At 36.0% G+C, this 12,845-nt stretch overlaps 1 protein-coding gene across 1 annotated transcript in view; it reads right to left on the reverse strand.

Moving 5' to 3' along the window:
- Nucleotides 1-12,845, reverse strand: part of LOC137965969 (phosphatidylinositol 4-kinase alpha 1-like) — a 41,817-nt gene that overhangs the window by 6,468 nt on the left and 22,504 nt on the right. The window contains exons 9-17 of the mRNA XM_068812394.1: nucleotides 10,373-10,590; nucleotides 8,040-8,198; nucleotides 7,783-7,962; nucleotides 5,702-6,232; nucleotides 4,814-5,173; nucleotides 3,757-3,971; nucleotides 2,332-2,518; nucleotides 2,072-2,208; nucleotides 1,591-1,744 (exon numbers count right to left, since the gene is read on the reverse strand). Coding sequence (XP_068668495.1) covers nucleotides 1,591-1,744; nucleotides 2,072-2,208; nucleotides 2,332-2,518; nucleotides 3,757-3,971; nucleotides 4,814-5,173; nucleotides 5,702-6,232; nucleotides 7,783-7,962; nucleotides 8,040-8,198; nucleotides 10,373-10,590 — 2,141 coding nt within the window. The remainder of the gene's footprint in view (nucleotides 1-1,590; nucleotides 1,745-2,071; nucleotides 2,209-2,331; nucleotides 2,519-3,756; nucleotides 3,972-4,813; nucleotides 5,174-5,701; nucleotides 6,233-7,782; nucleotides 7,963-8,039; nucleotides 8,199-10,372; nucleotides 10,591-12,845) is intronic.

Here is a 12,845-nt window from a genome sequence, read left to right on the forward strand (position 1 = left end):
AATTTGTCTTCTAATTAGAGAGTTTAATCCGACTTAATCACTCCATGATGTGTTCATTCAAGATATACAATATCTTGCATCAATATTGTTTTCAAGTTTTGTGTTTTTGTCACTTGGTTGTATATCTTCCGCATAGTTAACCCCAAAAAATTGTAGTCACCCCAAAAAAAAGTTATACTTGGTCAAATTTGTTCAGTTATTTCATTACTACCGTTACAATCTCCTTCTTATTAAGGTGGTGGTTATTTTCTCTTCCTTTAATTCCCCATTAACCTTTTACTTGGCAACCTTTCTCCTACCATCTTTTTTGTTTTGTTTACTCTCGTTTACCCCCCTTGGCCAACCCTCTAATGCATTGCCTTGGTTGGTCTTTTTTTATATATAAGGGTGTTTTTAAGTCCAGTGAGACTTTTTTATTGGTACCCTTGGGTTTTTATCACTATCTTGTGAGTGACAGATATTACCCACTTTAGTGATTATTATCACTATTTTTTGTTCGAAATCCTTTGAGGTTGGTTTCGACTAATGTTTTTATCACCCATTTTTTTACTTTTTGAGAGTTTGTGTCCAGTTTCGTACTTATCCTTGGGACATCTTGATGAAGAAGATCATTACTACAACTATTTTATTTGTTTCAAACTGGGATTATTGCCTTACCTCCCAGCTTGAGGGGGAGAATAGAAGGAAAAGTATGGGGATGAGATTGGAAGTTGAGTGTACAGTGGTTGCGCCTCCTTCCGAATTCCATGTTTGAGAAGTAGTATAATCTACAATGAAGAATTTTACATGTTGTGGTCATTTTTATGTAACCAAAATATTCAAGAAAGGGGGAGCACAAAAGATGAAGTTTTTGCATCTATGAAGAAATTGCATTTGTGAAGAATTATTTTTCAGCAAAAAAAATTAAAGACCAAGAATCCTTTTAATTGCAAGCTGAAGTTATAAACTCCAGTTTAAGGGGGAGTGTTGAAGAACAAGTATGGAAGAGTCTCACATAACTCTCACAACAAGAAGTCCTACAGAACTAGAATTATTATGAAATGAGGTCTCATAGAAGAGTTTTAGTTTAAAGGTGTTTTAGTTATATTAGTCTTCTATTTATGTTCAGTTGTTTAATTTTTCTAGAACTTATCTTTTAATGTTTAACTTTGGGAGTAACTGGGATAAAGGTGGTTTAATTATAATTAGATTCTACTTGTTTCCTCTATTATAAATAGATAGAGGCTCATGTACTCCAATTACAACAAGTCAATGAAGTTTTTTACTTTTCCAGAAATTCAACAGGAACAAACAGATGAGAAACTAAACTGAAATGGACATTGAGCATGAACGAAGAGGGAACAGGAAAAAGTGTAGATAATGAAAAAACATACTCAAGCTATTAGAACTGTGACTAATTTGGAAACTCAGTGCAAGTAACTTATGTGACTCAAGTCATTATTCGTTTCAACTTTATTCCTTTTCAACTATATATATGAAGAAGATAAAGAACATAGAGCCTGTAAATTAAGATTTCAATTTTATAGAAACATATCCCCTACCATCTCCTAAGAAAATATTCCAAATCCAACAATTGAATAACAAGCATACTTCAACTAACTGAGTAACTTCAGCTTTCAAAGCAGGAACTGCCGAGAACCTCGAGGCGAGGGACAAAGCAATCAGTGGGTCCACTGCAAATGCTGTCCTGACATAGTCAATCCACTTGTCTGAGCTTATTTTTGGACGAGATCCAGTAAGCTCCCTGAAAAGAAAAAGAAAATGAAACTACTCCAAGAACCAATCAGAATAGGTCATCACAGGTCATCACAGCCATATTTGACTCATGTGATCTGGATGGTTGATTTGAGCCTTTTATTTTTAACAAAACGGGAAGATAATATTAATTAAGATAGAACCTCGAAGAGGGGAAGTACAAACAAAATTCGTGCCTTTCTAAAAAGTTTTGCTGTATCAAGCGTCTTTTTCTCAACAACTTCCTTTCATCTAAAGACCTTGATAAAAAAATTCTCAGGAATTTCACACTGAAAAATGAATAAAAACTCAAGTGTAAAATGCCAAGAGAAATTACTTGCAATTTACAGGATTTGCCCACACATCAAGCCTATCTGCCTCATGCTGACACAGCATCAGAAGTAATTGTTTTCGCTTCTCTCGTCCAGTAGCATAATTCTCCAAATACCCCCACACGGGGTGGTATTGATCCGTCTAAAAAGAAATAGATTTTTCTAAAATCATTTCCTTCCCAAAAATAATAAATTCGAAACTGGAGCAGATTCATTCTCATCAGTTTTTAGTCCAACAGTAACAAAATAACAACCATGCACCTACCATGTTACCAACTGTACTTTCATTTTCACGGCTTCGGCCTTTTGATGAATCAGATTGAGGAGCATCTACTCGCCCATTCATAAGATGATGAACAAAAACAGAGACAGATTGAGCCTCACTCTGAGCAAAATTCTTACTACTTGCATCATACCACTCTGTTTCATGAGAAAACCAACAAACTGATGCCCTGGAAACCACAAAAGAGACCTGCTTGATAAGTATAACATAATGTATGCTATATTTGGCAGGCACGGTGGGATGCACCACAACCCACCCTGCCGCCCCCCCCTTCTTATTTTATAAAAACTTCTCTACCAGCTGATGGGGCTACCGATCATATGTATTGAAAGACTAAATCTTTGGGCTTCTTTCAGCTGGGAGTTTAATTAGCCCTCTCAACTGTGAAGGAAATTTGGTGATCATGTTATCAGGATCTGGGATCACGATCTCCAATAACTGACCAGTTGGTCACCTCTAAACTGGAGGTCTAATTCTTTTAGTATTGGTTAGCAAACACTTAACATCCCCAAGATAACCAGAAAAAAAAAGCAAAAAATAGAAAATCTGAACCAGAAACCTCAAATGACAAACCTTAAACTTTAGACTGTTTTTAGACCACCTCTAGTAGACACTTTATTCTTTTTTTAATAAAAATGTCCAATATAAACACATGCACGCTATACCTGAAACCCCGGGTAAGACTTAAACCAAATATTTCACTGTGGAGAACCCTCCAATGTGGACATTGAGCCAAAGGCTTAATCCAAATTCTCTTAAATAAACGGCACTTTTTTTCAGACAAATGGTAAAGGCAGTTACAGTACTGTGAAGGTAAAAAAAAAAAAGGGAAAAAACATGCACGGTAACATAAGGATCAAGTGTAAATGGATGAAACTCAGATCAACGTGTGACATAGTCTCCAACAACAAGGTTTTGCCTACAACTGAGCCTTGCAACAAAGAGTCAGCATGGAGGTTGGCTTCCCTTCAAGTGTAAAGGCATGAAATGCAGAGATGGGATGTACGAACAACATTAATGTATCGTTCATACAAGTTTTTAAAATTAAAAGAGAACAAGAAAAACAAATTTTATGAAGATTATCATATTCGATCTTTTAAGAGAAAGTTAATGGTATCTTCTACACATTGTAATTGGAATCTCATTCCTAGATCAGCCAACTCTTTAGCTGATAAATTGGCAAAATTTGGAACTTTCCAGCAATCTCTCATTGTTTGGGAAGGCTTCCCACCTTTGTAATATGCTTTCTTGAGCTTTTGCCTTAATAAAAATCAACATCATTTAAAAAAAAAAAAAAAGAGGGTTAATGGTTTACTAATGAGTCTCTATAAAGATCATACAAGGTTGGTTGGATCTAAGATAATCAAAATATTGGACAGTGAAATAAAAAATAAAATGACAATTTACCGTAAGACACGGTCCTCTAGCAATTGAAGCCCTGTTTTTGAGTGCTTGAGAATATACTCAGATTGGCAACTGCAGAACTTTAGCCCAAGAAGCATAAGAGTGAAAAAAGTTCCAACAGCAGCAGGGTGGCGAGTAAAATGTGAAGGGGATCTCATTGTTCCTTTTAACATACGACCTAGAAGCAAAAGTTGTTCCACAGAGTCATGCCGAACTACCTACATAATCAAAAATAAAAAAAGGGAATAATATCGAATTTCAACATCGGCAGTATCAAAATATTCCAATTAACTCCACGGAATAACACTGTAAAAAAAAAAAAACACTCTATCATATGCGCTAATAAGTAGACAACACAAGGCAAGTTTTGCTTCTGAAGTACATCACAGGTCCTTTCTGAAAATTAGGGCATATCAAGGTTGGGTACTTTTCATTATTGAATAGTAAAGGTTGGATAGTTTGATGGATAAGAACAATGTTGCATGGATCTGCTTCAGTACACTGGAGAAAAGTAAATAGACAGTGAAGCAGGAGAGTGAAAAAACGATTCATCAATTGTAGGAATAAGAAATAGGAAACCTTCAACGTAGTAGCCTTTTTTTGAATGATGCATATTTTCTATAAACAAGAAAAAGCCAAGGTGTGAAAGTAACTAACTAGTAACTGTTTCTGAAAAGGAGTCCATAGTAACTTTATCTAAAATAAATCAAGAATATTCAACAAGTTCGATTTCAAAATAATTTTTTTTATTCTAGAGCTTTAATCTGAAGAAAAAACATCATGCAAATGAAAGCTCAGATCATGTCAGAACTCATCATGCAAATAGACAGACAGACCAAGAGTTCCAATTATTTATAACAAAAAGACCAAGGCAACAATATAACTTAAACCAGCAAAGATGAGTATCATGTTTTCTGAACTCTGCTATGCTACGAATGTATTAGTGCAAATGCTTCAGATTTCTATTTAAACACTTTACTTGAAATGATCATGCACATGCAGATATGCCGAATATACAGCTATATGTGAGAAAACATCAGGACAAAAGTTAGGTACTAACCTCGAATCGATCAATAAAAAAACCAAGCCACAATCTATGAGCAGTAATTCCTTCAACAGGATCCCTTTCAGGAGGAACTTCTGGCTCCCCAGGTGTGAGTTGAGGCCTCAATTTCGCAGCAGGGCCAGAGTATTTCATATCATATGCAAACAAACCTCGTTTTGTGTCTATAGTCCACAACCATGCATCAACAAGCTCAGCAAGAACAAGAGAACCCAGTTGAGGTGCAGCAGAGACTAACCATGTCCAAATAAAGACTCCTGTTTCCATTGCTTCTGGTGTTGAAATGTAGGCAGGACACCAGCAAAGGAGTCGTAGCAGCTGAGAAAAGCCTTCCAGATTTGATTTGGGATTTGACTCCTAAAAGAAAAAAATACATATTGAAATCCTACTAAGAAAAATGAACAACTTGTTGTGGAATGTTAAAAAGAGCTGCAAAGCACAAGCAACACTACATAACAGCTCGAAACAAAACCACTACCTAACAAACGATTTTTGAAGCACAAACAGATGTACAAAGCCAACATCAAAATTACAAAGAAGACATAGCATGGGCACATAAGTTTCTTACTCTGATCATTCAACGGTGTTGACCCCCAGAAAAAAATAGGTACACGTTTCCAAAATTGGAATAAGGTAGGAGGTAGGTAGTAAACAGCGGTTTTTTTTTTTTTTTTGTGGCGGGGGAGGGGGTCAGTAATATTTTTTTTTTTTTAAATAGTGCTGAGTTATATTAAAAAACTTAAAAGAGCAAGATTACAAGGAGGAACCATCCCAAACAATGAGAAATTGCTGGGAGGTTTCAAATTTAGCTAGCCTGTCAGTAGTATTTTTTTGAGGAGCATGTACCAGAAACATACAGTGAGACTTAACATAAAGTAGAATTACCAGAATAGAGAGGAGGAATGCAGTTGCCTGAGAACAAATTTCTCGAAATTGCGCTTTTTCCACCATTCCACCTTTTTCAGCAAAGTTAACAAACTGTTGAAGCGAACGGACAAATTTGCTAAGAAGAATCTCTCTAAATGTCTCATTTTCTGGTGCTTGCAGCTGAGCTCCACCACCTGTCAAGCTTTGAAGACCCAAGCCTAGACCAAAACCCATTGGTGCTGTGCCTGTCTGGAGCCCACCAATACTAGTGTATAATCTTTTCATGCCAGCAATTTCCCCAGAGTGATTAGACTTCACAGTGGCACTAACTAGACTTGTTGACAGCACCTCCAAGTTGAATGCTTCTGAAACTTTGAGATTTGCACCTGAAGCTGCTGCTGCTGCAGCCATGACAGCAGGAATATTTGCAGTTCGAGTTCCCACCCAAAAATCATTTCTGCCACTACTTAATCGAATTTCAGATAAAAGAGAAACAACATCTGTTGAATCTTGCTGCCTCTGCCATGCATTTAGCTTACGAAGTTGTTCCTGGCATATAAGTTGCAAGGATGTAAATAAACCAGAATCACATTTCACAAATCTGGCTATTCAAGAATAAAAACATATCAGGCACTTTGTAGAAAAAACTCTGAAAATGTCACAAACATTAAATGGAGATGATGCATACAACACCAGTAGTGGCAGGTCCAGGCATGGGATTCTATTCTGCCCCTTCTTTCTTGCATTTTGAAAATTTTCTTGCATCCTTTGGCCAATTCGATTCCCATTGCGACAGGACTCTATGACCTCCAATGTGGTATTCAAATATATAAGAAGCCGTGTTCATCCCCATCAATGATAGAAGGAGACTACTCGGTCATCATATCCTGGTTTTCTTCTGAAAAAAGGCGTCCATGGCCTTTTTTTTTTTTTGCACATTTTCAGCAGAGATTGAGGACCTCTCCTCTTCTCTTCAGAAAAGGTGGACCAAACAGTATAAGTGCCAACTCAATCGCGGATTCTATGGCTAGATACAATTCAGTAATGGGATTCATATTCATTTGATGTAAGGGTGGCAATTTTACCCGATTATCCGATTACCTGCTTTACGCATTGAATTATTAAAAGATAATGAACAAAAATCTTTACTCGTTTATGAATTTGGGTCAACTTACTCAATTACCAGTCACCTGGTTTATAAACAAAACGATATAGATAATCGGTTTTGACACCTGATTACCCATTTACCCAGGTTCTCTATAATACATATCCAACCTAGAAAAAGAGAGAATCAGAGGACAACATACTTTTTTTTTAATATTATGAAGATTTTTTATTAATTTTATGGGTTTATAACATTTTATAATTTTTGTATGAATCTTATGAGTTGTTGTAGCTTTAGTTCAATTTTCAATTATTTTCAATTATTTATTATTTTCAGTATTATCAAGTTTATGTTGTCTAAAAAAATATATTAAATTATCCATTTACTTCACCATTCCATTTATCTGAAAATAAATGGGTAAGAAAATAGGAAACAGAATAGGCTTTTGTCCATTTGGGCAGAATAGGTAATGGAACAAAGGTACGGAAAATGGGAGGAGAAACAGAAAACTCATTACCTGTTACCCATATTGATGTTCACTGATTGTATTTTCTTTATTCTTTTTGTTCTTTATGTATGTGATTTCTTGTACTCTTGCTTGAGCTTTTCAGCTCAGTTTTGCTTCTTTTTTGTAATTCTTTTCACTCTTGCTCTAAATGAATTTCTCATTATTCTCATTGTACTCTTGTAATTCCCATTTATCCGAGGATAGAATGCAACACCAAATAACTTGCTAGAGAGTACCGTAAGAATAAGATTGTGATCTATCAATAAGGATACAATCATATTCAGCTCTAGTACAGAGGACTCAATGTATGATAAACAACTGAATTAGCACTTTCGGCTATTATGTCTACTTTAAAAAAAGGGGCTTTCAGTCTGCATCATTCAATGAAAAATATTTATGCTTAAAAATCATGCTAGAAAAGGAAAAGCATCAGTAAAGTTCACCAGAATTAGTAAAAGAAAATAAAGAGAAACTTAGCGAGAAAACCTGTAGAAAACCCTGGGTAGTACACGGAGCATGTGAAAGTGCATTGGTGATCCACTCTCTAATAATCTTCTGATGCAAAGAGCGCACTGTTGCTACCCAAGCAGGATCATTAGCAAGCATAGAAGTTGAATCGCTGTTAACCGAAAAGAGCAAATCCAAGCATGAACAATTCCACAGGACCTAACAGGCCAAAATGCACATTTTGTAAGTAAACAAACTCTGTAATCAGAAAAAAAAAAATCAAAAGAGAAGAGTACCTGTGGGTACTTATCCTTCAATTGATTCAATAAACTAACAGATAGATCGCGGATGTGTTCCTCCCGTTGAGAGATGCATTTTATAAGAAAGCATGCATGGGCAGTCAGAATAGAATCCCATATCTCAGCTTCATTGCCAATTTCAGATAATCTCTCGTCCTGAAGATACAAAAGTGGTCAATTCAAACCCAAAATCTCTAGAAATTGCTAAACTATTCAATTAAAGTTAGGCCTAGGTTCATCCCAAAATGACTAGCCAAAGTAAGGAAACCCTTTTCCAACTAATACCCCTTTTGATTTTCCAAGCTTTAGCCCATGTGAGATTGTTCCCACTAACAGCCAGCCTCAAATCTAAAGCCTAAACAAATAAGAAATGCACAACATAAATGGAGCACAAACGTACTCTAGGCCCAATATTCTTTTCCAAAAACAAAGAACCAAAAAAAGGCCAAATAAAACTGATGCCATGCTTTTATATCAATTTAAAGTTATGTCCAAATCCATCCCAAATAATCAGCCGAAGCTAGGAGGCCTTTTTTTAACTAATAACCACAGGATTGTTCCAACCTATTATTTCCACTAACACATTCAAAACACCAATAGAAAAATATCCAGCAACCAATAATGATGCATATGTACTATTAACATGCTAAAAACTTAAAAGAAAATAAATAATTAAATGTAACAAGAGGTACTTACACAACATTTGACATAGACACTGCCCATCAATGGTTTATAGCAGTGTCATGGCATGTCAAATAGTAGTGCTATAGCTCACCACATCCCATAAGCATTGCAATTTTGTGCTACAGTGTCTCATCACCTTTTTGCAAATGAAAAGGCACCATAACAACTCCCTCATGACTAGGCTTAGCAAAGGGGTTAATTAAATTTGGACTCGCCCCAGCTCAACCAGCTCCATGCAGCAATGGCCTTTGGATGTAGCCCCACAAGGTGTGGGCAGGGCTTAAGATAAAAGCCTGGGAGAATCAATTACATAGATACATCCAGCCTCCTTTTATATAAGTTCATTAATTTTTTTAACTTATAAAATCATTATGTTTTATAATAATAAAAAATATTTAAAAGTTAAGGTCGGAAACTGAAACTTTCAGCACTTTAACACAATAACTATTGTGTCCTTTTTCATCTAACTAAGTGATTGAATAAGATGAACAAATAATTTTGTACAGTCCCACATAAATAAAGTTAAGACATAACATTGGTTTATAAGGTTGAACAATGAGCCTTCTAAGTAGCTAGTCATTTTAGGATGCAACCAAATTTGATCTTAACATGGTATCAGGACAGGATATCAGCCAGGACCTCGGCGGTTGAGCCCAATTTGTACCCTTTTCTGTTGTCCATGTTTCAAGCCTATTATTCACATGTGTAAGACTAGAAGTGAGGGGAAGTGTTAGTGCAAATAGTCCCACAAAGATAAATGTTGAGAAAAACATCGATTTAGAAGATTGACCAATAAGCCTCCTAAGTGGTTAGTCATTTGGGGATGGAAAAGGGGTCAATCTTAAAAAAATAGATACTTTTTTTTTAAATGATGCTGAATTTTATTAAGAGAAAGCTCAAAGGGTTTAGAGCTTGAATTCCACTCTTCCCACCCTGAAATGAGCAATGAGGAAAGAGTGAATAGAAACAAGGTAATCCTAGCTCGTTGGATTTTTTCTAATCCAAACCAAAAACTGAACAAACCATCAGATATTTTTATGGCTTTGACCCACACCTTTATTTTCCTTTTTGATATTATTGCTCTCAACAGATTTTCTTATCAGCATTGCCATGGAATTAAGATTATGGAGGAAATTCAATATTCCTCCATTTCCCCATGAGAGAAAGGTAGGTGTTTCAAACCCAAACCCAAAATTATAAAAATTACATAATTTTATGTTTTCAAAAATAAATATTTCTGTTTTTACAGTTGATTTATACTGTTTATATTGCTATTGATTGACATTATTCTTATGTAATTTTGTTAACTTTTAGGTTTTATACAATTTAAATGAAAATTTATGTTTTTATTTATTTATTTTGACTTTGAAAAAATTTCAACCTATTATAACATGGATGTTTATAAAATATTGGTGGGAATGGGGTGGCACAAGGCATTGACAAGGTGGGAATTTCTTTTGTAAGGCAGGGATGGGGGATGCAAATACAACCCTGTCCAAGATAATAAAAGGGAGATTCTTTGGGGACAAGATTGTAGGGCAAGGTATGAAGCTACTCATTACCAACCTATAAATGACACTTTTAGTATGGAAATTAGAAAGAGGAAACATAATTCAAAACATTCCATGGTCAAGAGAAGAAATTACCAGCCACTCTACAGCTGTTTCAAAAGCCCTGTGCACAATAGCAGTCAAGCACTGGAAAACAACGGGCAGAAGATTTGGAGTCTTGAGGTACTCAAACACACAACTGAAAGCACTACTGGATGAGGTTAAATTGGATTCACTATTGATGATTCCACCATTGCAGCTAAAACGTATTATCTCAAGAAAGGACACCGCAAGGAGATAGGTTGCCTTCACACCTGTCAAAGGAGAAAATAATAGCATCATGATGACTGTTATGAAAGTTTCAAGAATACGAATAACAATAACATGCAAATGCAACAAAGAAGCCTAATTTCGTACATGAAGCTGATAAAGGTAAAAGCAGTAGCTGAGAAAAACAAACTAAGAGAAAAAGGATATTTTCCAAGTTGATTCCAACAGCAGTTAGAGAAAATTCAGAATTTAGTGAGTTATCTTGTGTTCCTTTTTTTTTTTTTTTTTAAATAGTGCTGAGTTATATTAAAAGGTTCAAACAAGCAAGATTACAAGGAGGGGGAACCGTCCCAAACAATGAGGGATTGCTGGGATATTCCAAATTTAGCTAGCCTACCAGCCAATGTGTTAAAGTTTTAGCCTCATAAATTGACCAAACAGAATACATTCTTCACCACCCTCTCGGCTTAATAATAGACAGGGCTTTCCACATACATAATAGAGGAAACAAGAGTTAGCTGACCCCAACATAACTAGGATTTAGGTGGATAAGAAGCCGCACAATTCTGTACTTTTTTTTGGAATGATGCTAAACCCTAAACCCTAAAAAACCGATCCTTGTTTACCAACCACGTATTGTCTAACCAAATCCAATTTTCTCTCGATACGTTCCTCAAAAAATCCGATTCGTGCTGATTCTTTCCCCAACTAACGAAGAGATCTTGGCAGAATTGCCACATATGATATTGAGCACAATTTTGCAAAGAAATACCCCCCTTGTTTCTTGAGAAGAGATGGGAAAGATGCTCAATATCATATGATTGAATAGTTGCCTCAACTCCTTGTTGCTTGAAGAAACCCTCCATTTCAATTGGTCTTTTTTCACGAAAAGTAGACATGAGATAACAAATCAAGTGTTTCACTAAGATTTCGAAGAGCTGTCCCAAATTCAAGTTGATTAAATGTGCACCACATCTTAGGCTAGTCACTTGAGAATGAAAGAAGTTATTGTTGGAGAATTACTCGCCATTGGTTTAAGCTAGGAAAAATCTTTAGTTTATCATTTAGAGGTCTCCTAACTTTAGTTATCATTTTGAAGGAACCAACCCAACTTCAACATGGCACCAGAACATATATAAATCAATGTATTTGCTCTCTGCGGTCCATGTGTGGTCTTTAAGGTAAGTGTCCGCACATTTTTACCTCCTGGGGCAGATTATGTGTTTAAGCAAAAAGATGAAGAAAAGTATTGGTTGCTAAAACAGTATTTGTTCTTAGATGCAATTGGAGCTCAGTAGCAAGGACGTCTCTTCTTAAGCATGAAGTCCTGGATGAGTGGAAACCACCTGATGAAGGCATTATTAAGCTAAATTTTGACAGAATCCCCTTACAGCAATCCTGGTCCCTTTTTTTCTCTTTTTCTTTTTTTTGGAAGAGGGGGTGGGGGTGGGGGGTTTAGAAATTCAAATGGTGATTTTCTTGCCTCTTGTACTAGCCCTCTTGGTCAATCAGATTCTACAACAGTTGAACTTCAACCTTTGAGGAATGGTCTGAAAATTTGTCATGAGTGTTTTCAAGAGCACCTCATGTTGAAGGCAATTCTCACGCAGTTATCTCTCCCATATTACTTGTATTTGGTCCCATGTTCCCAGATCTGCCAATTCTGTAGTTTATGCTTTTGCTAAGTAGGGAGCCTCCCTCCAATCCCTTGTTGTAAGGGTATGCCTCCCTAGTTTGTTGTTTCGCTTCTTTGGTTAATAAAATTATCATTTTCTCAAAAAAAAAAAAGTTGGGCTTGAAGTGATCCAATGCTTATCAATTAGGAACACACCTCCCTCAAATGTGTGGCTAGGATTGGTACAAAGGTTGAAGCTATTGAGGGGTGATTTCTTTGCAAGTCTGAAATAGTTGCTAAGTATCATTTAATAAACTGATCTAAGGTCTGCAATCTCAAGCATTCTGGTGGTCTCAAGATAAGAAAGACTAATCATGTGAATGAGGCATTCCTTGACAAATGGGTTTGGAGATATGGAAATGAATGCAGTGCTTTACAGAGAAAGGCTATAGCTGCCAAAGATAAATAATATAACAACTATCGGGTCCCTCCCATTTTCATTGCCAGATGGACTTCACCTCTTTGTAGAAATATTCTCCAATTTACAACGTAATAACAGCAGGGTCTGCTACAGAGTTTGATTAAATACCACAGTGATATATTTGAAAGATCTCTTGATTGAGTTGAAACTTTTAGCTGCTGATTATCCAGAGCTTATTCTATTTCTAGAGATCAAGATATTCT

Source organism: Aristolochia californica, unplaced genomic scaffold (genome assembly GCF_029961685.1).
Source record: "Aristolochia californica isolate CCGP_79_NKW_82.1479 unplaced genomic scaffold, dmAriCali1.0.hap1 SCAF_10, whole genome shotgun sequence".
Classification (NCBI taxonomy): domain Eukaryota; kingdom Viridiplantae; phylum Streptophyta; class Magnoliopsida; order Piperales; family Aristolochiaceae; genus Aristolochia; species Aristolochia californica.